Consider the following 26927-nt stretch of genomic DNA (forward strand, 5'->3'; position numbering starts at 1 on the left):
GAAGGGACATGCTGTTCAATTAGAAATTAAATCAAATGAAAGGACCTGATGTAACAAACACTTCCTGTGCTTATATTATGTGACACGCAGCCACACACCAATTTAAACATTAACCAATGTTGTTTCCATCCCTGGTTTTTCCCATACATGATGACACAACATTCCGTTGATTACAAAACCACACTAATCACTTGTCACTTCCTTTTTCTATCCGTAACTCTCATTATTAGTATGTTATAAAGAGGCACCAAATGTCTGTTCCCAGGTTTAAAACAAGGAAATTGTGAAGACAAATTAGGTGTGGCTGACCATGTAACCATGTAAAATGATTCACAAGACATCATGATTTTAAGCTCAGCATAGATTATGTTTATATATATATAGCGACAAAAATGTTACTTTAAACATTAAGCACAGTATATACATTAGATCATCTCATTAGCAAATCTGATATGCAGACAAAAATAGTAATATCAGGTCACCATAAATGATTTTCATCAGCACATAGCTAATAATTTGTTTACAGTTGAATACTGGTGAAACATGTGGACCGTTCCTAGCTGAAATATTTGCCAGTCTGTTAGTGTTCCGTGAAATGTTAACCTGAAAATGAGAGCGAGTAGGAATGTGGACATTTCTCTGTTAACCACAAGTCAAGATTAGACAACCTACAGAACAAGCAAACAGAGATAGCTGTAGTTATGCTGCCTTCTAGTGGCATGTGCATAGCAACACAGTCACAGTCAATGCCCATGGTCACACTAGCCCTACTAAAGCCACTCACTACTTTACTACACGCGACCAAACTCATTAGACTTTCAAATATGCATCCATCAAATATTATATATATATATATATATATATATATATATATATATATATATATATATATATATATATATATATATATATATATATATGCTTTTATATACAGTGGCAGTTCATACGGTAGGAAAGTCATTCATACATCCACAGTGAGAGATTCTCAATGGTTTAAGCAGCTGGACATTATATGGTCTTATCAAAAGACAGAGCTAAATGTAGAAACATTATCATTTGAACACCAGCCATTCCAATCATTCACACATGCCAACTCAGTGAGCCATGAAGACTGGTACAGATTTTCCGAGTCGCTGAATCCTTTAGGGTTTAGACAAAAACGTCCTTTTCCATATTACTGGAGTAAACCGGTGAGACTTAAGTGAAAGGATACAGCACTGCACTGAAATTGAAGACTAAGCTTTTAAATGGGTGTTGGAGTGAGAGACGTGAAATCACCAACCAGCCCTCTATTCAGTCAATGACAGGCAGCTCATGAATCCGCCCTTCTACATTCTCTGGATCTCAAAGAGACGAACATCTGTGTCGTACCAGATTGGCGGATCCACATTGCTACAATAAAGAAAAGATATAAGGTCAAACAGCTCACCGTTTCTTCCAAGCTCATTAATCATGTGCCGTGATATTCTTATGTCTGGAATTACAGAATATTATAATTAGCTGACTTGAGATTTTTCGCATTGTCCAGTGCTTACCGGAGATAAATGACACCCCACATGTATGTGCGGAACCACATGGCGGTGCCTGCATTGGCCTGGTATTTTCTGATCAGAATAGGGTGAGGCACAGGCAAAAGCCCCACAAGAGTACCATGCTGGAGGAATTTCAGGATCTCTGATTCATCTGTCAAGCCCCTGTGAGGAAAAAAATATGCATACACATTATGAGTTTAAAACGAATTAGTAAATATACAGATATCTGTGGGTTTGGACATTTCCATACTTGTCAATGCAGATCTTCTCCACTTGGGGCACCAGGACCTGCAGCAGGCGCATGATGGTCTGTAGAGGGAGCTTGCTCTTCCAGGACAGGACCTGCACCACAGAGAGAGCAGAGTTTACATTAGTCTGTTAAGAATAGTTTGAGTAAGAATGCCAACCTCATTATTAAATGAAAGCAGACAGAGCATCAAGACATCAATAAACATGGTCTGATCTGCCATCAATATGCCGTTCATATAACTCAGCCAACGACTTTTTGTTAAGGGCGTAAACATGATCTGCCGTTTTAGAAACTTGGTTAGAAGAGAACAGTAATCATATACACATTCATTAGTCTGTATGAATGTAAGGACCACAAGGGTCCATATTTTGTTACGTTATGTTATCTAGTACATTTTAGAAAAGTCAATAATGGGCAACCAAAACACATGACTGGGCAGCACAGTGGAGCTTGTACTTGCCTGGTCTGCTAGCTAATGAATTAATGATCTCTCCTCACTGTCATTCTTAATCAGATTTTTTTCCCCCTTTTCTTTTAAAATTCAGTTTTGGAATAAAGTGATCTTCTTTTGCATTCAGTTAAATGCCACAAACAACAAACCTCCATAACAGATAAATGTGGTTGTGTGTATTGCTGCAGACATCTATTTACTTTCTTAGAGCTCGCTTTAGGTTTCAAATATGACCGCTACATAGCGACAACTATGAAAGCTACGCACCCACTCTGGTGTTGGGACCCAGTATGTGGCAGCTGATGATGCACTTGACAGACGTCTCCTCACCATTTCTGCCTCTGTGTAGAAGACGTCCTGTTGGGGAACATGAAATGGCTTTCACTGGCATACACTTGTATGAACATTAAATTCACCGACACTGATTTTGCCCCACCTTGTTGTGAATTAAATGAATTATCATTTGGCTGCAGTTGATTAACCACCACTGCCCCATTAACGACCTCTGCTCTGTTCTCAGTATCCTATGGGGAAGACGTCTTATTGGAGTGGGCTCAAAACACAGTCCCCTCCGAAAGTGCAATGCAATTCATTTGGCAGATGCCAATTATCTCATTTATACAACTGAGGTTAAGGCCCTCAGGGCCTTGCCCAGTGGCTACTTGGCGGTGCTGGGATTTGAACTCTTGACCTTCCAATCAGAAGTCCAACATTCATCATTTAATCTCAAACCCAAAGGTGTATAGCAAAAACAAAAGAATTGGCCTTGCTGTTCCAGTACTTTCAGAGAGGACTGTTTCTCATGTGAATGCAAGAAACAGACATATTATTGTCAGAAATGTCCCTACTTCATATGGTGTCTTTTGCAGGACATTTAAATTTGGTTTCAGGTGAGAGGATGCTGATCAGCTTATCCTGGATCACCAAGCTCTGCTCAGAATGCTTCTCCAATCTTAACTAGTAATAAATAATGTGTCAAGCTGACTCATAATGTCGAATTTGTTTCAACATGAACTGATTCAAGGCATGCTTCCTCCGAGACATGTGGTCACAGTGCAGCACATCTATTTGAACATAACAGGGCAGCCATCCTTTTCTTTAAGCATGAGCTCACAGAGGACAGCTTAATGCCATCCTACCCACCTAGAGAGAAAAGCCAATTATGCCCTTGTGGACCCCTAGCCATGGACGGCTCTGGCATAGTCAGGATTCAAATTAGGGATCTCCTGTCAATAAGGCAAGAGAAAGCAACATATTGCTCAATTTTGACCTAAAATGTAGTTTGCCCTAACGTTAATAATTTTCATGATGGTCACCGAAGTGAATCATCTACAGAATTTCCCATCATTCAGCAGAACTAATGAAGCCCCGTGGTAAAGTTTAGTGATGATTATAAGACAAGTCCAGTCAGCTTGACATACTTACTAGAAATTTCTAAATGACTTCATAATACCTTTATCAATATCTCACCTCGTTGTCTCTTCCAGAGTTGGACTCCGTGTCGCTGGCCCCACTCAAGACACCATGTTCTGGTGAGTGAGGAATTTCTGTCTTTGGCACTGTGACCATGGTGCCATCCTCCGATACTTGGGACTTCTCTGTTAGTTTATCAATACCTGAAAATAATATTTAGAAAGTTCAGCCACACTGAAAATGTATTAACCATTAATAAAGTCTAAGGGTGAGAGTTTTTCTTTCCTTACTTCCTTCGAGTAATGAGTTCCACTGCCATAAAGGAATGGTCAGGCTGTTACCTGGCATGGCCACAAGGCTGGTCTTCAGCGTGCCCGGCTCGGCAGGTACGGCTGGCCGAGAGCCCTCCATGGAAATTGTCTCCTGGGAGTTAGTGCGAGAGATAGCATCAGGAGATTTCCTCTTCTTTTGCAGTGCCTTCTGGATGGATGCAGAGTCAGTGGGCAGGTTGGCAAGCTGGTGAAAGACGTTGCGCTTGCGGATGATGGCGTATACCAAGTTACAGTTGCCTGAGGCATAATGGACAGTGAATGTGATGTCTTATGTCATAACTCTTCGTCATTATCTTTATCACATTTAAAGGTCAGATTCTGGAGTATGCAGATACAATATCAACATGTATATGATAACAATTGGAGATCTTTCCTGATACTGAAACGTTGAGTATCAGCCAATACCGATACACACCCGATATTTAAATATTTAAATTAAAACCATGGCTTAAATGTTTGTTTTTTTAACTGAAACACTTCACAGTTACCTCTCTCACACACATTTTAAATACAACAAAATACAAAGTACAAACAGAATAAAGGCAATCATAAGAAAAGAGAAAACGGTCAAGTCTTCCATCCCAACCGTTCATCTTACACAGGGTCACGGGGAATCTGGAGCTTATCCCAGGGAACTCGGGGCACAAGGTGGGGGACACCCTGGATGGGGTGCCAACCCATTGCAGGGCACAATCACACACACACACACACACACACACACTCACACACACACACACACTCACACACACACTCACACACACACTCACACACACACTCACACACACACTCACACACACACACTCACACACACACTCACACACACACTCACACACACACACTCACACACTCACACACACTCACACACCCATTCACACACTATGGACAATTTGGACACACCAATCAACCTACAACACATGTCTTTGGACGGGGGGAGGAAACCGGCATACCCGGAGGAAACCCCCGAAGCACGAGAAGTACATGCAAACTCTGCGCACACAGGGCAGAGCCGGGATTCGAACCCCAAACCCAGGACTTGTGAGGCAAACCTGCTAACCACTTAATGTTCTATGTAAACATTTCCAGTTCCAAAATAGAAATTTCTTTTATAAATTTCCTGATATTTAATCCCCCCCCCCCTTTTTTTTTTTTTTTTTTTTGCTGGTATCATGCTGATACCAGGTATTGGGATCAGTACCATCTCTAATAACAATGTATCTTACCATCAAACTGGTACTGGATAATGTTATTAAAGGCCTCCAGCAAAAAGAAGACCAAGTGGTGGTTCTGAGCAGCAGAGAACAGGAACCAATTGGTGGAGAAGGCTTCCAGAAGATGCAGGAGCTTATTGGCTGCCACCATGGACAGACTCTTCAGGTAAGGAGACACTAAACAGTGTGGGGGAATTACACACACCGATGTGAGCCAGACAAATCCCACAAAAAAAAAATATTTTAATTAAACACAGCCATGAATGGTGAAACCACGTACCATTCACTACAATGGTGAGCAGGCAGTCAAAGAGTGGCTGCAGACGCTGATGGCCACTTGTAATGATCTTGTGGAAAACCTGAAGATGTGTTAAAATGAGGATAGTTTGTGAGTGTGACAAACGAAACAAAACTTGACACTTAACAGCTCCATGTCATGTTGCGCACAACAATTCTGGTGTCTGACTTCCCTACGTTTACACTCACTGGCCAATTTATTAGGAATACATGTATACCTGCACATTCCTGCAATTATACAAACAGATAATCATGTGATAGGTGCACAATGCAAAATAAATAAATAAATAAATCATGCAGATACAAGTTAAGCAAGATCACATGTGATGTCAGAGACATGGCATGGTTATTTGTCCCAGATGGGCTGGTTGGAGTTTTTCAGAAACTGCTGAGATTTTCATTCACAATGCTTTGCCACAGTCAAAGGTACTGAGATCACATTCGTTACTGCATTCTGATGTTCGACGTGATTTTACGCATTATGTTGCTGCCATATGATTGGCTGGTTGAATAATTGCAAGAATGTACTGTACAGGTGTACCTAATTAAATGGTTGATAAGTTTATATACCCCAATGGCTCATGAGCAAATTAATGAGTTATCCCAACCTCACCACTGTAAATTATTTTCAACCTTGGGGTCCCATGGGGTTGTCTGAGATACCACAGAGCAGAGAAGTGAAAATCTCATTGGAATCCAAACAAACTTTATGTGATCGTATACATTGGCAATCCAAGTAGTTACAGATATTTGCATGTTATACTGTACCTAGCATTCTATGGGTTGTGCACTTATTTACAGTAATGCACTGTGAATTCTTAAAGTAGTAGGCCTATACTTTCTATTATAAAAAGAAAGGGAGAGGGGCTTTAAAATGGAGTCACTGGGCACAAAAAGGTTGAAAACTCCTAGTACAATATAAAATGAGTCCGAGTAAGAAACCAGCCCTTACTACAATGAGGAGGTCAGCATGTGTGCCGGTGAACACTGGAATATCCATCGGGACTCGAAGAGAGTACGGTTTGTTCAGACGCACCCCGAAATTCCTCTCCCCACTCAGCAGCAGCAAAATGAACACACCAATGTGCATGAGACCAACACGGGCTAACAACAAACACAACAATTAAGTGCCAACTAGGAATCAGTCTGACATACAAAACACACACAGACAAACGTTTGTGTAAAGTAACAATCAGACATGTACAGAATACTTACACTGGTCAGCCCTGGCATCATTCAAATAGTAGAGAATAGGCACCAGAACATCCAGCACATCACTGCTCTTCAGAACAAAGAACAAGAATTTCTGGAACAATGGAGAGACAGGAAAAGGAGTTAGACAAGAAAAAAGTCATTTCTGATATGACTTTATGCCATCAAGCATCTCTTACCTTGTTGAAATCACAAAATTTCCAGAAGAGGACCAGAAGCTCTTGGTGGAACTGGATCTTCTTGGTGGAGTTGGGCAGGTAGGTCTGAGTGAGCGGGTTAGTGAGCAGGCGAGCCAGGCCTTTCAGCACAAAGTCATAATCCTGGAGGCAAATTTATTATTTTTTTTCAAGGCATGAAACAAAGTGATAAGTAGTAGAACACATTTTATAGTTTTGGTAGGTACATACCTCCTCTCTGTGAATTCTGGACAGGTAGTTCACAAACAGGTTTTGTGGGCCTGCAGACTGCCAAAGAGAGAGAAAAAAATGCAGAGATTAATTGCACAGATTTTTATTTATTATTTTTTAAGATCATTTATTTACATTAAATAAACATTTCCACGAATTTGGACAAATTTGACACTTGTTCTTATTTGCTGTAAATTGTTGAGCTTTAAGACTTAAAGGAGCAGTGTGCTCAGCAGTGTTTCTAGACAGTTTAATCATAGGATTTTAAAAGTACCCCATTAAATTCCTTCTAAAGACATTTTATTTCATAATTAGCTTCCTACTATTGGCCATCTCATGATGTTCTAAGTTGAATTTCTGACAGAAATAGCTGAAGTAAAGATCAAACCTCCAAATTCCGCAACCCTAAATGAATGGCCAATCATTCTAATTGAAATCCAATTTCATCCATATTATTAAACAGGATGCAGTTTAGTGCCCTGCTTCTGCATGTTGCTGTGCCATGACCTATTGATTAGTGTAGCTGGTAGCTGAACCTAGCAGTGGAGTGCAGACAAACTTCAATCTAACGTTATTTCTGTAGCTTTCCGCACTAGAAACATGCAAAAAATATGCCCACGCATCATGCAACGTTCATTCGCCTCATTCCAGCACTGTTGTTTACGTTGCTGGAGAAATGCTGCTGTCAATCAGTATGTGATCTGACAGAAAACTGAATACCTTACAATAAATACCAGGCTCATAAATACTAATGTTTTTAAATATAAATAAAACAGGGTAAATGTTTCCAAATGGCTTTCATTTTTGTCCAAGTAAAAGTCACAGTTCAAGTTTTTCACACTTCCAAGAGTGTATGTGTGTGTGCTAAAGGTGTGGTGGCGCTCCTACATCCTGCTCGTCCATGCTGGAGGGGGAGGGAGCACGCTGAGGCTGAGCGTTCTCGTGCTCCAGAGTGACGATGAGGATCTGCACTGCCTGCTCCACCAGTTGCTCCCGGTAGTCAGAGAACAGCAGGTGGTTGTAAGGAATGCCATAGCCCACTGGGTCATATGCACACACCACGTTGATCAGGGAAGTAAACAAAGGCAAGGCATGCCTGGAGGGATTGTAGAGAGACACACACACACAAACACTTACTCTGCCACTGGACTTTTTTTTTGCTTTCTCCTTTTCTTTTCTTTTTTTTTTTTTTTAAAATCAGATAACCCTTAACATCACATGCTGTAGGGGCCAATAACTATATGTATTTGATCAGTTATCAGAAATGAATATCATTTTGTATGATCATATTCATCAACATCATTCTTCGCTAATACTGTATAAAGGAAAAATGTTCTTGACGGCAAAACAAAGAGAAGCATATTATTTGAGCTGACTGACTGTTCATTAATGAATAACCAAGTGTGCTAGGAACATACAGTTGAGTCTAAAAGTTATATTCCTTAGGATATAATAAAGAATACAAAGAAATCCCAATAATCAATATGGTGCATTATATTTAATAGGCGCTCATTTGTTCCTTTTGTAGAAAATAAAATAAACAGTTAGTGTATTTTAAAGATATTAATAGTAAAATAATTGCCTCTTTGCAATTGTGATATGAATATTCAGCAGTAACTTGAATTCCTACGCTTTGCTTTCTAACAGTCTCTGATGACATGATCTCTGAACAGATTTTGCAAACCTTTTTGCACAACTATACAAGTGTTAGCATTTGAATGAAACTGATGGGTTCGTGTTGGCTGTTTCTAAGCGAAGCAAATGGTGTGCAAACAGGAGGGTTCAGATATACATTGTGTTGCTAGGTAGCCACATTCATTAGTCCTTTTATCATGTAAACTTCGCATACGGGTCACTTTGTAGCTATACAATTACTCACTGTAGCCCATCTGTTCCTGTGGACGATCTTTCAGCCTGCCTCTACCTGCTCATCAGTGGATGGGTTTTAGCACAGAGCTGGCCAGATTATTATATAGGTGGTTTATTGTCAGTGCATCGAGGACATTATCCATTCATTTTAGCGTACTCATTTAAAAAAAAAAAAAAAAAAAAAAAAAGCGAGAGAGAGCAAGAACATACTCTACTTGGACCCTACTGTCCAATCTGAGTGATACTGTATTTAAGTGTACAAGTATTCATAAATAATAAAAAAAAAGAACACAATAAAATTAATTAATTTAATAAACAATTCATTTGGACTACATTGGCACATACACACACACACACACATATACATATATATATATATATATATATATACACATACACACACACACACACACACACACACACACATATATATATATCAGTCCTTCTTTAACTCAATTAAATTTCTTTAAATTTGTAATCAGAAAATAAGCAGTACAGAATCAGTAAAAAGAAAAAAAAAAAAAGCTCCAACTCAAGCCACTGTTTAGAGATTGCTTAGTTTAAAACAAGCATCTCATATAAATCTTTCTAGAAACCGTATGTAAATCTTTCTAGAAACCGTATGTAAATGTAGTGAGGCAAAAATCTGAACAAAAACTACAGGACTACAGCCAAGGTGGAGTTACGAGGATATAACTGCACATGTACAAATGTGACACGTATATTTAAAAAGAAAAAAAAAAAAAAAGTTGTCACAATGTGATATTCAAAAATGTTAAGTCAAAACAGTGATAGTGCTTATGATAATATGGACATGCAACAGAGGAAGGAGGAGGTGAAATGAGAGGGCAGAAATGTAGCAGAAGGGCATGAAAGCAAATGAAAGAGCCAAAACAAGCGTTACATGAGTATCAGTCAAGATAAAATAGACAAAACTCAGAGAGAAACTCTGATAAGTTCAAGAAGCTAAAAGCCTTTAGTGAAAAGCACCGTGAACAAATTTTAAAACCTCATTTACCCTTTATTCATTTCAAATGAAGAATCAGTGTTTGACAGTCAGACCCCTGTGTGTTGTCATTTTGAGGAACAGTAACTGATTAATTGAATCAATTTAAACCGATCATACTTTTAATCTACCAATCACATGTCTGGCAGTCTGGGAAACCCTCCGTGCGTCTGAAATCGTACTGTGTCAGTACCTACTGCATTCAATTCAGTACCTACTGCTCGGCCTTTCAGTATGAATACAATCCAGACATACTACATTCACCGTATTGGCACTGCCATGTGACCTACGACGTCATAAACTTAAAGCACCTGCCAGATTAGAGCATCTGCACCGCAACTGTTTTTTCCTATTTAAACCTTCAACAAGTTAACAAATTACTCAGGTGTTTTTTTTAAACAAGTATGGTTTAACCACAAGGAACAATGTTTAATACCTATAGCACTTGAGCCGATGTGCTGCCTTCTACCATTTTTGATTCTGACAGCTCCCCTGCGCCAGTCCCACTGCCATATGGGGTAGCGCAGTGTCCACTGGCTCCATTCTGCAGAATCTCAACTTTGTATTTCTCGCCTACTGTTTTATGAATACTGAGAGGTCGGACATACTACTCCTTCGGCGTACTGCTTTACGCCTACTGTATAGTAGGGTAGTAAGGATATTCGGACGCAGCTTCTGTGACATGTCACTGTGGCTGAATTCTGGCAAGCAGCCAAAAATACCGAAAAATCTGCTTTTCACCAAAGTTTTTTTTCCCCCCTGCCTATAACATTCTCTGGCATGTCAACTTTATGAAAACCTACATATTTTTCACCCAAACTATGTAGAAATATTTTATTCACTTTAACAACTTCTGACTTTGTTTAGCTGCCCTGTGGCGCAGCATGAATTTCAAATGATGCAGTGGCTTTATATATCCCGCCAGCCTTCACTCTTCCCAATTGGCAGCTGTTACGTGATACGGGAGAGCTATCTTTTGGTTGTGATTTGGCAAGTGAACAAATTACAAGAAAGATTGTGGGGTGGGGGGGTGGGGGGGTTGATTGATGAATAAACTTTTAAACGAATGGACTAATGATTCATTGCATAATTCCATAATTGATAACTTGCTAGCTAAATGCACTTTCCTCGTGCAGTTAATGTAATGTTGTACTCAAGTTTGTGGACCTAGTGACATGAACGCAAGCCTAATAGTTTACTAGCTCTCAAAATATTTGGAATGTACAAACACCTTCGCCGACACTGTTTTTTTCCCAGCACTAATCTAAGAGCGGAGTCATGTGACATTTAGCTCAGGAGATGAAAGAGACTGACGTGAATGACTCCGATGATCGAGGTGATTATGTTTTCTATCATGAACGTATAATTTTTGATCAACTGACTGTAATGCAGTTCTGGTTATGTAGAACGTAGAGGTTCGCTTGCAATACTTATGTCCGTTCAGAATAATAGTAAAACCAGGTTAAGATCATCCCAAAATGAGATAATCTAAAGATGATGTCAGAAAAATGAAGGACGTGGCATCTAGTTTATAATGGAAATATAATGATCGATAAAATAAATGATATTTTTAAACACTAAATGACTGCTGGATAAGCGGGGCCTGTAAGTCTAGGGGTTATAAATAAAGGTGGGCATAAAATAGACATGGTTTTCATGGTCATATCTATTATTTAAAGCAAATGAAATCAAAAACAGCTGTTTTGGGCAATCAGTGTGCTGGTGTGTTTCAGTGGAGTCATTAGTTTAATCTTTAAATGCAATTTTCACCCTTTTGCAGGGTAACCTCATTACCAGAGGCCAAAACAATGGATTTTCCGCCTGTTTTGGGGTGCCCGTGTTCAGCAATGAATTTATTTGTTAGGTCACACTCCACATTAGTGGTTAATGGCACATATGAAAGGAGACATTCAGGGCTTTAAGAGTTTGCAGTTTTTCTTAAGTGTGTATAAGTATATTTTGCTGTTTTTTCACCTAGCCTACTAGGTTTAAATGTTATAATTGTATTGTGGCAATTGTATACAGTGTTTTACAATCAAAAAAGCTTTAGCTGTGCTGTCCGTTTCATCTCTGTAACAATGTTATTGTGGAGAGGTGTGAAGAAGTGTCAATTCCCCCCCACCACCACTCAAATCACCCACCTCGCCAGCAGCTAAACACAGAGTCACGGTTCTCTACACATAGAAACCAAACAGTATCCTGACTAATATTATACCAGACTTGCAGCAATTAAATAATTCATTTGTTTATACTGACTGAAAATGGCTGATAAATCGATTTCCATTCTGCAGGTGGAAGGGAATGCCAGTGTACTGCTAGAAAGGGTTAAAACTTCAGTACTTTTGTTGAGTTCGTGCGCACACAAACATGACCATGCGTTTTTGCATACAACTGCAGAACTATTTCAATTTACTCCCTGTTTGCACTTTATACATTCTTATTGTATGTGCGTATGTGTCTTATTAACTCACCTATTCTCAGTGGAGCAAAAGAAAGTGACCCAGGGATTGATGATGTTACCGTCTGAAGATGGTGGCAAGTACATGGCCTCAGAGAAACAAGTCAGCAGCAGCCTCAACAGCTCAGTCCTGCACACCCAGAAACCACACACACACACACACACACACATACACACAGTATCCATAAACAATACTAAGAATCCTTTGCTTTTTACATATTGCACTGTAACAATCACAGTTCACTCAGAGCTCTTTGTCGTAAATCTGCCATAGACACCATCCTGCCTTAAAAGCAGGAGAAGAAAGCAAATAGCCTGGTCTGGTTGCTACCTAACAAACTCAGATGACGTGATCTGAGATAAGAATCTCGCTAAATGGGCGTTGTGTGGTGGTTACTGATTAAAAGGTTATTCAGGAAACATGAGAAAACACTCTCCTTTGGAAATGCAAGTGCATGTGATTGCATGCTCACCTGTTGAGATCATGGATGTAGTTGAGGGGTGGCGACTGTGCAAAGCCCACCCCTGCCTCCCAGATGTACTCGCAACTGTCCAGCGACTGCATATCCTCCAGTGAATCCTGAAAAGTACAGCCACAAGATTACAAGTGACTTCCATTTGATTCCCACAAACAGTTCTGCCATCATTTTTTCATGTTTTCCAAGTCATCAGTAGAAGATGTGGTTACTGTAAATTCTGCGGTTCCATCACATAAGTGATATTTTGGCATGGTGCCCAGGTCTGTTAAAGACTGGCCAAGAACAATCCCCCCCTCCGAAGGTATTGGAACAGCAGGTCAATTCTATTGTTTTCACTAAACATTGGAGACATTTGGGTTTCAGATCAAAAGATGAATATGAAATGACAGATGAGAGAACAACTTAGAACATGGAACCTTTTGTTTGAACTCACCCTTTTTTTTCTGATCAAAATCAAAAATGATCAAAAATATTGGAACACATGGCTGATAGGTGTTTCTTACTGCCCAGGTGTGCCCTGGATATCACAAAGAAATACAGAGATGAGCCACAAAAGTTCTGGAACTAAGATTAACCTCTACCAAAGTGATGGAAAGGCCAAAGTGTGGAGAAGAAACGGATCTGCTCATGATCCAAAACATAGCTCATCTGTGAAATATGGTAGAAGTAGTGTCATGGCTTGGGCTTGCATGACTGCTTCTGGAACAGACAGGAAACTGAAGGGAAAAAACCCCCAAAAACATCAACAACTGAAAGAAGCTACAGTACCAGTCTGGAAAAGCAACACAAAAGAACAATGCAACAGTTTGTTGATGTCACCGGCTTGAAGTTCCTATACTTTTGCTTGCCTAAAAATTGGGTGGTCTGCCACCAAAGGTGCCATGTTTTAAGTTGTTTACCACATCTTGATGAAATATGAGGAATCGAAAGCCGAAACTTTGATTTAACGTCACTTTTGATCTCAAACACAAATGTCTTAAATGTATAGCGAAAACGATAGAATTGGCCTTGACTTTCCGTTACTTTCAGAGGAGACTGTATATTTCCTCCCATAAAAAAAACCCAAACTTATTTCATTTATTAATCCATAAGGAGAAATGAATGCCTTGTTTCTAAATATAAATAAAAATAAATATCTTGTGGTCAGGGTTGTTGTGGTTTATATTACCAACTGAAATTTTAAAAAAATAAGTGCAGGTACACACACAGTAATTACTGTGGGAACAGCGGTAGCGGGATTAAAACAAACAAACAAACAAAAAAAACAGTCACGTACAAACACTTTTAATCTGTGGTTGGGGTGGGGAAGGCAGGAGAGAGAGAGAGAGAGAGAGAGAGAGAGAGAGAGAGGTAATCAAATAAGAGAAAAAAACAGGACAGTAGGTAAAGCAATCTAACTACCACATGATTATCTCATATAGCTGCTAGCTAGTAACCTCCAATAGTAAAGAAGCAGACAAAGTGCTGCCTTAGAAATCAGCTCCTGTAAACTCACAATACATCTACAACTCCTCATTTTCTGTGAACACTACGGTATACAACCATCACCAATAGCGAATAGATGCTGCTTATAAAACAGTAACATGGGCCAATCTACTGAACTGATGTGTTAAACAAAATAGTAGGTGATTATTTACCTCATTAGTTCGAATTTATTTACAGGATATCATGTCCTGCTCCAGCATTCCTTAATTTGGAAGAATTCACTTTAACGTAGTCAGGTAACCCGTTTTCAACTGATAAAAGGATGTAACTCAAATCAATACACATACTGTATATCTATTTGCAATAATATGTGGAACCACTTTGAATGTTCAGTCTGGAGATTCACTCTGGTTATTGTAAGAGTTAAAAACAAAGAAACAAAACAGCAAAATATATCAGCAACTTTCTGGAAGTAAGAAATTATACTCTCGTGCGATCAGAAAAAAAACTTTGATCAATCAGAAAAGTTGCTGATATTGTCAGTTGCAGGAGTTCACCTTAATATAAACAGGATTAATCATTCAGCTTGAAACACATCCAAAATACTTCTCCTACTTCCTCATACCACAGAACCTGTCAGTCAGTAATCCTTTAGAGGATTTAAAAGAAGAAAAAGGAGGAAAGAAAACTTGTCCGATTTGCATATGAACGAGCAGAACTAGGAACTTAAGGAGATTTAGCCAAGTGGAACAACAGGGAAGGAGTGACACAGGTTACAAACGGTACAGTGATTCTGACAGGTTACTCACAGGTCCTCCTCTCTTATGGCTCTGCACGGTGAACTCAGGACAGAAGAGCAGGTCGGAGATGGCCAAAAGCAGAGACTCCGCCAGTGGCCGTGCTCCATCGTCATCGTCGTCCATCTCATCCATCTGCTGAGACAGGAGAGCTCACTTGGAGGAATATCCGAAAGATGCTAACATAGATAATACTTAATGAATGCAAACAGTAGTGAACTGTTGTCATGGCCTCAGCTTAGCTTAATTCAATATGGCATGAGTGTGGGTGTGTCTGTGTATAAACGCACAGTGTGTGAAAAGTGTAAGAATTTTATATTGATATTGTCGTACTCTAAAGTAGATTTCACAGATACAATGCAAAGCTTTACAGTGACTATAGCAGTGCTGTAGTGACGATCTCTGTGAAACAAACCCAAGAAAAAAATACTCGTTTAATTAAGTAAGGAATTTAACATGACAGGGCGCAGTGCGCTAGGAAAATAAGCTATGATGAGGTGGTGGGGAAAAAAAATGCAGCTTGCCATGCTACCAAAAAGCCGCAAAGCATTAATGTCAAATAAACAATTAATAATAGAAAGCATTACCATATCAACCATTAAACATTTTTCTTTGTTAAAACATTCTTGTACATTTTTCATTAGCTTTAGATTATGTAGATTGCCCACCATACACGTCATACAAGTAAACGATAGAAACGGTAACATATTACAAACAGCACATTAATATAAACCTATCATTTGAATTACAGACTGGGCTGTTCATGTTTATGTGCATATAGGACTAAAGGAATAAAAAGTCTAAATCTTAGACTTAAGGTTTTATTTATAAATGATCTTCCGATCTGTTAGTGTAAGATCAGACTCTAAAGATCTTCAACCCACCATAAATACACGATTATACTCTTCCCGACCAGCGAAAACTCATTTTCTATTAAAAACCAAGTGTTTCTGGCTGCTATATGCTACAGAACGAACAGGTCTGAGTTGATCTTTAGCAGCCCTCTCACTTTGAGACACCTGATACACATGGGCCAGCCTTGTTCTCATACTCTCAAACAACGGCCTGAATCAGAGCTCTGTGTGAGCCACAGCTCTGTTCCTTCACTGAGAAGAAGAACTCACAACTCCAGCAGCGTGGGTGTCTTATCTCTGTCTTTGTATATCATGCTGTTTTGAAATGAAATCCCAAAACAGTGAATTACTCACTCCAGCTCGTCCAGCCCCGGGGACGGTGGACCAAAAGAAGCCCCTCCAATCCTGGTCTTCGAAGATGTAGGGCAGGATACGGCTAAGAATGCGTGTGCAGTTCAGCACAACCTGCTTCTCTTGCTCGCTGGGGCATCCTGATTCTGCTGCTTGTACCAGCTTCTCCACTGCCTGCAAAACAGGAATGTATCAAGCAAGCAACCACGTATATTAGCGCACACACGGATACATTTAACCACAAAATCAGGTTTAGAAACTGATCTCTAGCTCTTCCAGATGTATAAAACATGATTAGGCTTACACTGCTCATACTCGCTTCAGCCTGATATGTGACCTGGTGTAAGCCATAACACTACTAACCTTTCACTCAGAAAAAGCAAACTGCTTCTTGTGTCTTTTGTTCCTTTAAGTGCTGTGAAAGGTCATATGCCAAACCAATGCAAATTAATCCATCATCTGGGCATAAATAAATGCATACACAGACCTACTAGACTAGCACCTTTAGTGAGGAATTTTCAGTAGTTTTAAACAAGAAGGGGCTTTAACTGTTGAAAATGCACATCTACTAATGAAATATGACTCAGCTCATTTGCATATAATACAGACAACTAAAAGGAAAGCCCATCATAAAGTATATTAGTAAAATGTTGGGGCACTATATGCCTTCCAGAGCAGCTCCTGGAAGCATACTGGTTGAACACCATTCTTCCAAAAGATATTCTCTCAAGTGGTGTTTTGATTTAAAAAAAAAAAACTCTAATATGTCACTCAAAAATCTCCTGCGCGTGTTTTACAATCATCAGTCGAAGACGTGGTCACTGTAAGTTCAGTGTTTCCAACACATAGGTGATATTTTGGCACTGTGACCAGATTTACTGAAGACTGACCAAATATATTTCCTCCCATGAAAAAAACAATAAAATAAAAAAACACTTCATTTATTAATCCATGGGGAGAAATTAACATGCCTTTTTTCTAATTGTTTCTGGCTGTTGCAGATGTATGCATAAAGACTGGGATGCCAAGGGACCTGCAGTAAAATCTGAAGTAATTTTGAAAATACTGCGGAGTTTGCATGATTTTGCATTCATTTCTGCGATCGCAAATTCACAAAATCCTGGAGCGACTGATCAGAAAAAAATGTTTCCACATAGGATAAAAGTGACAAGTCAGAAGAACTTTGTATTGATTTGCAGTTGGCTATCCTCTATGAGGACAAGTGGATCCAAAAGATGGCAGCAAAAAGAAATGTCCCTCACAGTACAACAGAGACATTAGCTTTTAATTTGTTATTTGCTCCTGTTGTAATAGTATATTGTACCAGACATATACAGTTGCAATGAAAATTATTCAACCACCATTGCAAATAAGGTTTCATGTCAAAATATACAGACTTTCAGCTGTTTGCAATGAACAAATCAAACAAAAACAATTGAAATAGTTAAACAAAACGAATGCTTCAAGTGGTTTCCCCAAATTCAACTGAAAATGCAACTTATAATGATTTCTCCAGTTTCAAAATTATTTTTTGAAAATCAATATTGCATGCCCGTGATCTTTGGGCCCTCAGGCAGAACTGCATTAAAAACATGATTCTGTAATGGAAATCACTGCCTGGGCTCAGAAACACCTTCAGAACTCATTGTCTGTGAACACAGTTCACCATGCCATCCACAAATGCTGGTTAAAGCTTTATCATGCAAAGAAGAAGCCATATGTGAACATGATCCAGAAACACGACATCTTCTCTTGACCAAAGCTCATTTAAAATGGACTGAGGCAAAGTGGAAAACTGTTCTGTGGTCAGACGAATCGAAATTTTAAATTATTTTTGGAAACCATGGACGCCGTGTCCTCTAAAGTTAAGATTACTAAAGAGGAGAGGGATCATGTGGCTTTTTATCAGCTCTCAGTTCAAAAGCCTGCACCCCTGATGGTATGGGGGTGCATTAGTGCCTATGGAACGGGCAGCTTGCACATCTGGAAAGGCACCATCAATGCGGAAAGGTATACAGCTTTTAGAGCAATATATGCATCCATCCAGATTCCATCCCACCTTTACTTCTGAGAGACTCTGCCCCTCTAAGATACTCTTTTTATACCCAGTCATGTTACTGACCTGTTGCCAGTGAACCTAATAAATTGCAAAATGTTCCTCCAGCTGTTTCTTTTTAGTAACACTTACTTTTCCAGCCTTTTGTTGACCTGTCCCTACTTTTTTGAGACGTGTTGTGGCAATCAGATTCAAAATTACCTTCTTTTTTCCTTAAAATGGTACATTTACTCAGTTTAAACATTTGATATATTTTCTATGTTCAATTGTGAATAACATATGGGTTTATGAGACTTGCAAATCATTGCATGCTGTTCTTATGTACATGTTACACAGCATCAAAACTTTTTTGGAATTAGGTTTGTAGAATAGTATCGTATAGTATTGTATAGGATAGTACGTATAACAGACCTAATGTCGTCAAAGGTCTTGAAATTGAGGTTACTGATCTAGGATCAGACAGTTTCACTTTACTGAGTTCTGCAGTAAAGCCCACTGAAAGGGGTTATTCACGTACTCATGAATGCCAGCATATGTACAAAGGAAAGCTGATCCTAATCGCTGCTCATTGACGCATATAGTCCCAATTCTGTCTCTGCACATTTATAAAATCAGAGGGCTGCTGTTTAGATGTTTCTATTTTGTCACAGTGTCCAAAAGGAAGCAGAAAGCTGCAGACAGGAAGGGAAGCACACAGACTGCTTTCCTGTGCCTACATGCCATGAGCACTTCATGAACCCAAACAATCTCTGCCGCACATTAATGAAAAGCAAAACAAACCCAAATGCAACTTCATTTCTTGACTATTGGATGAATTGCTTCAAGTTTACATGTTGCACTTGAAGTCCCTGGACATGCATGAACTTATTTTGGCTGACAATGTAGCTACCTTATAACACAGAGTTGCCAGATTGGAGGGTGATTCCTCCCTCACTGCTCGGATCTCTGCGGCTGGCACAAGGGCGAATACATCTTGGACTGAGGTGGCAGTGTCAGCCCAAAACTGGTCCCAGAAGGCATCATCTGTGGCTTCCACTGGCTGAAAGCAAAAGACATCGTCAGTGCAGTATTCTGTGTGGTTCATTTGAGTACAGGCAACATAGCAAATATATTCCATGGCATCCCAGATGATTTTTGAGACCACACAGACTTGAAGCTGATCAGGAAAACACACATCAAGTAAATCTGCTTCCAGCCCCAAATGCGGACGCTGTCCTGGGCTCTGTGAAGACCAAGGAGGGTGTAGTAGTCCACTGACATGCAGACTAGGACTATGTGAAAACATCTATTTAATAAAACTATGAGGGTCTAGGTCTATCCCAGTCATTTAAAAGCTTCCTACAGCAATATGTGTAAACAATATCACATTAAAATGAGTTATAGTTTGATTATTGACAGCTATTTACACTTCATCTGTTCTGTGTGTGTCTGTATAAACAGTAAAAACAGTGGGTTAAACAAACAAACAAAAAAACAGTGGAACTCGACAATTTTGCGTCAGATACTGAACTAAAATGCTTTTATTTATCTTGTACATAACTAAAAGCCAAAGTAAAACATAGGCTAGTAGAATGCTTCACAGTGTAAAGTATTATTTCACAGTGCGATGTAATTGTGATAAACTCAGATTCAGACAGGCTGTCATACACAGAGTTGATATAATACTAGGGATTTTTTCCATCCACACAAAGCGCGCGCGCACACACACACACCAGCCTGACTAAATAAAGCCTGGTGAGTACTACAGATAAACACATCGCGCGTGAAGGTAAAATCTCGCGTTATCACAGGAGCCAAAGTAACTGGATATTTTATTTGACTGGATTAATTCTGTTTCTATTGACGACTGACGTGGCCGATATCTCCGTTTGACAGAAATAGTAATAATAATAATAATAATAAGTGAGATTGCCACGGCTTTTTTAAATTAAAAAGTAAAAACGAAGAGACAAAATCGTGTAAAAGAAACGATGAAGATAAACAAAGCGCGCTGTTAACTCTAAACGATTCTGAGTATTTGGTTTTTGTTGTTTTGGGGTATTTTTTTTCCCTCCTAACGGCTTCATCAGCTTTGGGGAATAACGTCACCAGCCTGCAGCCCCCTGGCAGGTGCACCACTAAATAGCTATTAGAAGAAATATAACACGAAAGCGGGTTAAAGAAATAAGACTGGCTTTCATTAGCATTAAAATCACCTATCAGGCCTGTATAATAACATATGAGTCATATGCGCATCCTTGATGTTGCGGAGATCTACGCCTGATTCACCGCAGCTCAGGTCTCCATCTGGAAATCTTTCCTCGCTCCTACGCGCTGTATACATTTATAACAAACGCCACCAACCTGAGTTTTCGTGGTCAGTTGTATCACCGCTTTTCGAAATTTCAGCTTTGAATCGGTATTTCCCATTCTGCTTGAGAATTTCTCCCTAGTATAAAACAGCGCTGTTGCGGCGGAGAGTCTAATCCTCGCTCCCCTCCTCCTGCGCTTGTGTCATTCGCGGAGACCAGAAACAAACTTCCGGCTTCCAAGCGCGCGAGGTTGTTGCTAGGCTCAATCCTAAATGTGTACAGAGTGCACTATGTAGAACGCCATATACGCTATAGAGCACTTTTGTTTGGGATTCGGTCTTCTTTCAAGTAACGTACTTTTGTTATCTTGCGTGAGAATGAAAAAGGCCAGTGGGGCTGTGGTGACACCGTGGGTTTTATTTTAAATAGTATATCAATTTGCAACTCGGGGAACAACCAGGGAAGCTATCCTGGGGCTCAGGAGGTTTTAGTAGACACATCATTTGACCAAATGATTTGGTCAAACTAGATTTGACAAAATGTAATACTGGCATAAAGTTGGCTTGACGTTGGACGTTCAATATTCGCAGATATGCGGAAATTAAGGGACCGTCTCTAAAAGTTACATACGGTATTGTTAAACACATCTCTAACTTCAATAGCATTTGAAGGGAATGATTTACAGTCACACAACCAATTGTAACGTGTTCATCTAGGTGTCAGGTATGACGCATACCTTTTAGATTTTTGATATTTATTAAAATAAGCAATTAAATCATGTAAATTGGACATGAATTTCACTACAGAATGGGCCCATACACAAAATATACCATAATTTAAAGCTCAATAACATTTGAAGGGAATGACTTACAGTCACACAACCAACTGTAAAATGTTCGACTAGGCGTCAGGTTTGACGCACACCTTTTAGATTTTTGATATTTATTAAAATAAGCTATTAAATCATATGTACATTTGATATGAATTTCTCTACTGAATGTGTCCATACACAAAATATATCATTATTTAAAGCTTAGTAGCATTTGAAGGGAATGATATACAGTCACAGTCAATTTGGAAAAAAAAATCTATCAAATATTCCTGCAAGTGGATACCGGAAATGTCGTCACGAGCAAATCGTTACATACGTCGTGCTTTTAAGTTGACGCATGCGCACTGCTGTGTAAATAAGAGTAGGGGTTCAGTGCTAGTTGTTCGAAGTACCTAGTTAGCTAGACTTTTTGAATTAAACCATTAACTGTTAATGGGTTGTAGTAAAGCTGTTTGGGAACGCAAGTGATAGGTGATTATCTGGGGGTGGGGAATAATAATTGTTACCGCTGCAAGAACCTCTTTAATAAGCCTAATGTTTACAACTTCACCCTGCTAGCAAGCTAGCTTTCCGTGTAAAGGTGCGAGCTTGCCAGGCAGTAGCAGGATGACAGTTAAACCAGCTGGCTAGTCTGTGCGCGGTCTGATTAGCTAGCTAACGGGATACACGGCATACGCGTCAAATGTGGTGCATATTCTACATTTCAACGTTTAAATAATAATAATAATCAAGAGGTAAACCTGGGTGTGGTTGTATTTTTTTTTTTTTGCTAGCTTGGTGACTTGTAAGCGCCGCAAGCTAACTGAGCTAACAATTAGCCAGTATGATATGTGCTTGATATAATGCCGATGAATTTGTTTATTTGACTACACGGTGAAACGGCAGCTAATAATCAAGTGGTGGTTTTCGGTGTTTTAGAATCAGATCCAGTGCCTAGAAAAGCGGAAAGGCGTTAACCCTAGAGGGATTCGCCATGTTATCTGAAAACAGGTAAGTTGTTTTGGCTTAAACTAGGAAAATCTCCGTGTTTTAAATTGAACTGCTGCGCCTGCGGATTAACACGTGACCAGTGTCTTGACGTGTCTGACTTAAAAAATAAAAATTAATGGTGATGGTGCTACTTAATTGATCAGTATTGTAGCAAGAAATCATCATTATTATTATTATTATTATTATTATTATTATTATTATTATTATTCTTTTTAAGGAAACGACAGCGTACTCGAGGCGATGATGATGATGATGCACTTCTGATGCCTCAGGCCAAAAGATTAAGCACAACACTCCAGAGCTCTGAGGGAAGCAGAGAAGCCTGGGAGTCTGAGGTAAAGACACACAGGGCCAAGGGTCTGGTCCGTGTTCTCTTTATATCATCAGTCAAGTATGTTTCACTCAAACATACTTGCACCTTCTATTACCAGTTTTAAAAAGAGGCTCTTCTCCCAGGCATTTTAATAATTTTTTAAAGTTGTTTTTGTCTGTCTCTATTTGGTTTTATTCTGTTTTCTATTGAACTTTTTCTTACTCTATTCAGCACTTTGGTCAGCTTTGCTGTGTTTAAATGTGCTATATAAATAAAAATTTACTTAATTACTAAAAAAAAAAAAAACCAGCAGCTTTTTTACATCATATGTAGTTTCTAGAAAATTAAACCACATCCCTGTTTATTTAGCAAAATCTGACCAATGCTTAATAGCTTCGGGTTTGAGATTAATAGATGAATAAGGGAAAAGCATTCAGAATTTCAGCTTTTATCTGCTGTTATTTATATGTAGATGAATCAAACAACATGGCACATTTTGTATCGGACCACACAAAACTGTTGAAACATGTGACTAACAGGTGTTTGTTAGCTTGATAGTTTAAACAATAAATAGCTCTGAACATTTACTCTTGGTTTTAACCTTCAGTTTCACCTGTGAAGACTGCATTTGTTGTTAAAACGAATAAGCCTATGTGATGATCAGAGAGCCAACTATGAGTGAAAAGCAAGCCATTTTGGAGCTGAAAATAAGAGGCATTGCTCAAATATTGAGCATAGCCAGTACAACAATTTGGAATGTCCTGGGGGGGTGTATTGCTCAATATACCAAAATACATTTATGTATTAAGCAACAGACACCAAATGGGTCGTCCAAGGAAAACAGCAGCAGCTGATAACAAACACTGTAAGAGATGTGAAGAAAAACCCAAAAACAACTGTCAGTGACACCACCAACAACCTCCACAGGGAATGGGTGAAGGTACCACAATCTTCTGTTTGAAAAAGACTTGGAGAGCAAAAATATACAGGCCATACCACAAGATGCAAACAACTCGGCAGTATGAATCAGAAAACCAGATTGGAATTTGCAAAGAAATGCAGAGATGAGCCACAAAAGTTCTGGAACCAAGATTAACCTCTACCAAAGTGATGGAAAGGCCAAAGTGTGGAGAAAGAGGATCAAGCTCATCTGTGAAACATGGTGGAGGTAGTGTCATGTCTTGAGCTTGCATTGCTGCTTCTGGAGCAGGGTCACTAATCTATATTGATGGTGTAACTCATGGTGGTAGCAGTAGAACAATTTTAAAAGTTTACAGGAACATTTTTTTCTGCCAATTTACAGAGAAATAATCAGGCAGTGCTTTATTATGCAGCAAGACAATGATTCAAAGCACACTGCCAACACAACAAAGGAATTTATTGGGGGTGGGGAGTGGAAGGTTTTAGACTGGCCAAGTCAATCACCAGATCATAACCCAGTTGAGCATGTACATCACCTCCTGAAGAGAAGACTGAAGGTTGAAACCCTCTGAAACAAACAACTGAAAAAAGGCTACAATAAAAGCCTGGAAAAGCATCAGAAAAGAAGAAACCAACAATTTGGTGATGTCAGTGAATCACTGGCTTGATGCAGTTATTACAAGCAAGGGATATGCAACCAAGTGTTATGTACTTTAATTTACCTCAAGACTTAACTGTTCCTATACTTTTGATCTCCTAAAAATTGGGTGGTCTGATATAAAAGGTTCTATGTTTTGTTCAACACATCTAGATGTAAATACCAGGAAATAAAAGCTGAAATCCTAAACTCTTGTCACCTAGCCATCTTTTGTTCTTAAACCCAAATGTATTCAGTCTAGAGCAAAAACAAATGAATTGGCCTTGCTGTTCCAATTGTTTCAGATGGCACTGTATACTAACGTCCAATCCCAGGCAAGATTACAGTTGAAAGGAAAAATCCTCCCAGAACAACTTGCGTATTAATCCGTATACTTAACATGTGATCTTGGCATCCAAGATTAATTTAGTAATTAACTTCCGAGTTGAAATATTTACATTAAAAATTCTTCCCTTGACCTATTAGCCTATTTTCAGTCTGATGAAGGGTTTCCTACACAGTGCCATTTGACTATCTGCTGCTAGTCGTGCCCTTTCGTCACTTTTACCTAAAGAGAGTGATACAGCAGCGTGTTAGTCCTTAAGTCTGTCCGGCTCGCTCCGTTCCTCATCTGTACACTCTGCTTCAATAGATCAAGTTGCAAGGGTTCAACTTTTATGCTAATACTGCCATCGGTGCCATGCATCAACTGAGTCTTTGTTGTAACGTTCACTGTGAATGATCTGTGTTTTGCTGAACCCTCAGTCCTCCAGCAGTGACAGCAGTGGGGTCAGTAGTCCAGAGCACGCAGCTGGGACCAGCAGCAGCGCGAGCAGTCAGTACGGAGCCGAAAACCTCAGGTCCTCCAGTCCACATAGTTCCTTGGACCAATCTGACGCCACAAGCCTGGCCTTGTATGAACCTATCAACCGTGTCCTGAGAGAGGCCCACTTCCAGAGCCTACACAACAGAGGTCAGTCACGAGATAGGTGACTTTAAGAGACTTTCACATCTCTGACGGTGACCCCTTCACTCTACCTGAACACCTGGCTACATTCCCCAGGAGACAGGGTAGAGATCATCATCAAGTTTATTCTGACTTTCTCTCATTTGTGATTAGTGTGATTTTTGAATTGAAAGTGTGGCCTGAAACTGTAATGCTTTGACTAATTAGAGCACAAAAGGATTCACGTTGTAAGCAATAATAGCTTGGCGACAATGCAACCTTTTGTGCCATACACACTGTGTATTTCTTCTGAACACACCAGTTTACATGTAAATGAGAGCTTCATTGCAGGTGGAACTGCACCTGGTGCATATTATCGTTTCATTGCTGGTGCACTTTTGGGGGGGGGGAGTACGGGGTAATCACATTTACAACACAGCAACAATCTAGAAATCTTTTGTTTTATTTATTTAACTCGATTGTTAAGTTGGCACTTGATGTATGTTGAGCAGTATAAACCTACGGTCGTAATAACAAGCTCCTGGGTTTGTAACTCCTTGCGATGGAACAGCCACTATGCCCTTCCCCTTACATCATCTCACTGATAAAGGTTTACATTTCCTTACCCCCCATCTCTTACTTAGCTCTTTATCTGATGCTCACGTGGATCCTCTGGAAGATTGATCTCCAATTAAATTGCAAGATTACTTGTTTATTTTTTATTGTATATTTTTATGGAAACATTGGATGATTCATTTTATGTTCATGTCACCTACATTTTAAAAATTAAAGATGGCTGTTCCTAAGTACATGAGTGCAACTTTATTAAAAACTAAAAAATGGTGAACCTGCTTTGTTTATTCATTTCCTAGTCTGGTAATGTGCTTCTGCTTTAAGCTATTAGGAAGAAAATCTTTTAGTGTCTTTAGTCTCAGTCCCTATGTGTGATAAATAACACATGCTAATCCGTGTGTTAATTCCAGATGACCTGTTCTTCAAAGTGATGTAGGAAAAGGTCACTTTAATCAAAGCACTACATGTCCTCATCTTGTCATATAGTGCACCCATAACAGATTACGCATATTAATGCTCCTCAGAAAAGCACAGATCCTTTTCTCCATGTGTCCTCATTAAGGGTTCCTTATAAAACAGTCTTCCTTTCAAGCAGGATGAGTGTGATGGATGTGTCTATACTGACCTGCGATCTCTTTTTTTTCAGTTGAACGATGGAGGCCTTATTTTTGTTCACCTTTATATATGGATTCTTCCAGTTTTCATGACTTGTTTTATTCAAAAGATCTGTCTAGGTCATTTTGAAGGTGATGATTTAGAATTTGCAAGATTACAGTATCTTGCATAAGTAAACATTTCTGTGCAATGCCAAAATTAGTTAGGATTCAACCAATTGCTATCAAAAGTTAGTTGGTCTGGAAGGACCCAGAGATTGTGAGAAAACATACCTAAACAAACAGCATCTTGAAGAACCAATGAACTAGGAAAAAACAGTTTTAGACAGAGTTCTGGGAAGGTAGCAATTATGGTTTGGTTGTTAAAAAAAAATCTCAAACTTTGAAGATCCCACAGAGCAACATGAAATCCA

General features: G+C 39.3%; 2 protein-coding genes across 6 annotated transcripts; one reads left to right on the forward strand and one right to left on the reverse strand.

Annotated features, from left to right (window-relative positions):
- Window positions 1-346: 346 nt before the first annotated feature.
- hid1a (HID1 domain containing a) lies at window positions 347-20944 on the reverse strand. Of its 4 annotated transcripts, none has more exons than XM_017461040.3 (19): window positions 20741-20944; window positions 19287-19436; window positions 16345-16515; window positions 15149-15271; window positions 12909-13015; window positions 12449-12565; window positions 7991-8198; window positions 7103-7159; window positions 6875-7015; window positions 6699-6789; window positions 6436-6587; window positions 5467-5545; window positions 5199-5363; window positions 3937-4215; window positions 3704-3849; window positions 2501-2590; window positions 1783-1874; window positions 1536-1694; window positions 347-1392 (listed from the first exon to the last, which is right to left on the reverse strand). In XM_017461040.3, exons 1-19 carry the CDS (start codon window positions 20804-20806, stop codon window positions 1329-1331), a joined length of 2457 nt encoding a protein of 818 aa, XP_017316529.1. In that variant the 5' UTR covers window positions 20807-20944; the 3' UTR covers window positions 347-1328. The 4 variants fall into 4 exon arrangements, with proteins under 4 accessions (XP_017316529.1, XP_017316520.1, XP_053530111.1 ...); XM_017461031.3 differs by having other exon boundaries at window positions 15149-15274; XM_053674136.1 differs by having other exon boundaries at window positions 3988-4215; window positions 20741-20943.
- A 906-nt stretch (window positions 20945-21850) lies between these two features.
- LOC108260935 (uncharacterized) lies at window positions 21851-26174 on the forward strand. 2 transcript variants are annotated; one of them, XM_017461667.3, is made up of 4 exons: window positions 21851-21991; window positions 22439-22510; window positions 22728-22845; window positions 25147-26174. In XM_017461667.3, exons 2-4 carry the CDS (start codon window positions 22494-22496, stop codon window positions 25372-25374), a joined length of 363 nt encoding a protein of 120 aa, XP_017317156.1. In that variant the 5' UTR covers window positions 21851-21991; window positions 22439-22493; the 3' UTR covers window positions 25375-26174. The 2 variants fall into 2 exon arrangements, with proteins under 2 accessions (XP_017317156.1, XP_053530132.1); XM_053674157.1 differs by having other exon boundaries at window positions 21852-22254.
- The last annotated feature ends 753 nt before the right edge of the window (window positions 26175-26927 follow it).

This window comes from Ictalurus punctatus, chromosome 2 (genome assembly GCF_001660625.3).
Source record: "Ictalurus punctatus breed USDA103 chromosome 2, Coco_2.0, whole genome shotgun sequence".
Taxonomy (NCBI): domain Eukaryota; kingdom Metazoa; phylum Chordata; class Actinopteri; order Siluriformes; family Ictaluridae; genus Ictalurus; species Ictalurus punctatus.

Excerpts from the sequence above, each read along its gene's own strand:
- hid1a (XM_017461031.3), bottom strand. The coding sequence starts at position 20,806 with ATGGGAAATACCGATTCAAAGCTGAAATTTCGAAAAGCGGTGATACAA. Across the intron at positions 19,437-20,740 it reads AACTGACCACGAAAACTCAG|CCAGTGGAAGCCACAGATGA; the intron begins GTTGGTGGCGTT and ends TTTTGCTTTCAG. Across the intron at positions 15,275-16,344 it reads CCGGGGCTGGACGAGCTGGA|CAGATGGATGAGATGGACGA; the intron begins GTGAGTAATTCA and ends CTCCTGTCTCAG.
- LOC108260935 (XM_017461667.3), top strand. Across the intron at positions 22,846-25,146 it reads GAGAAGCCTGGGAGTCTGAG|TCCTCCAGCAGTGACAGCAG; the intron begins GTAAAGACACAC and ends CTGAACCCTCAG.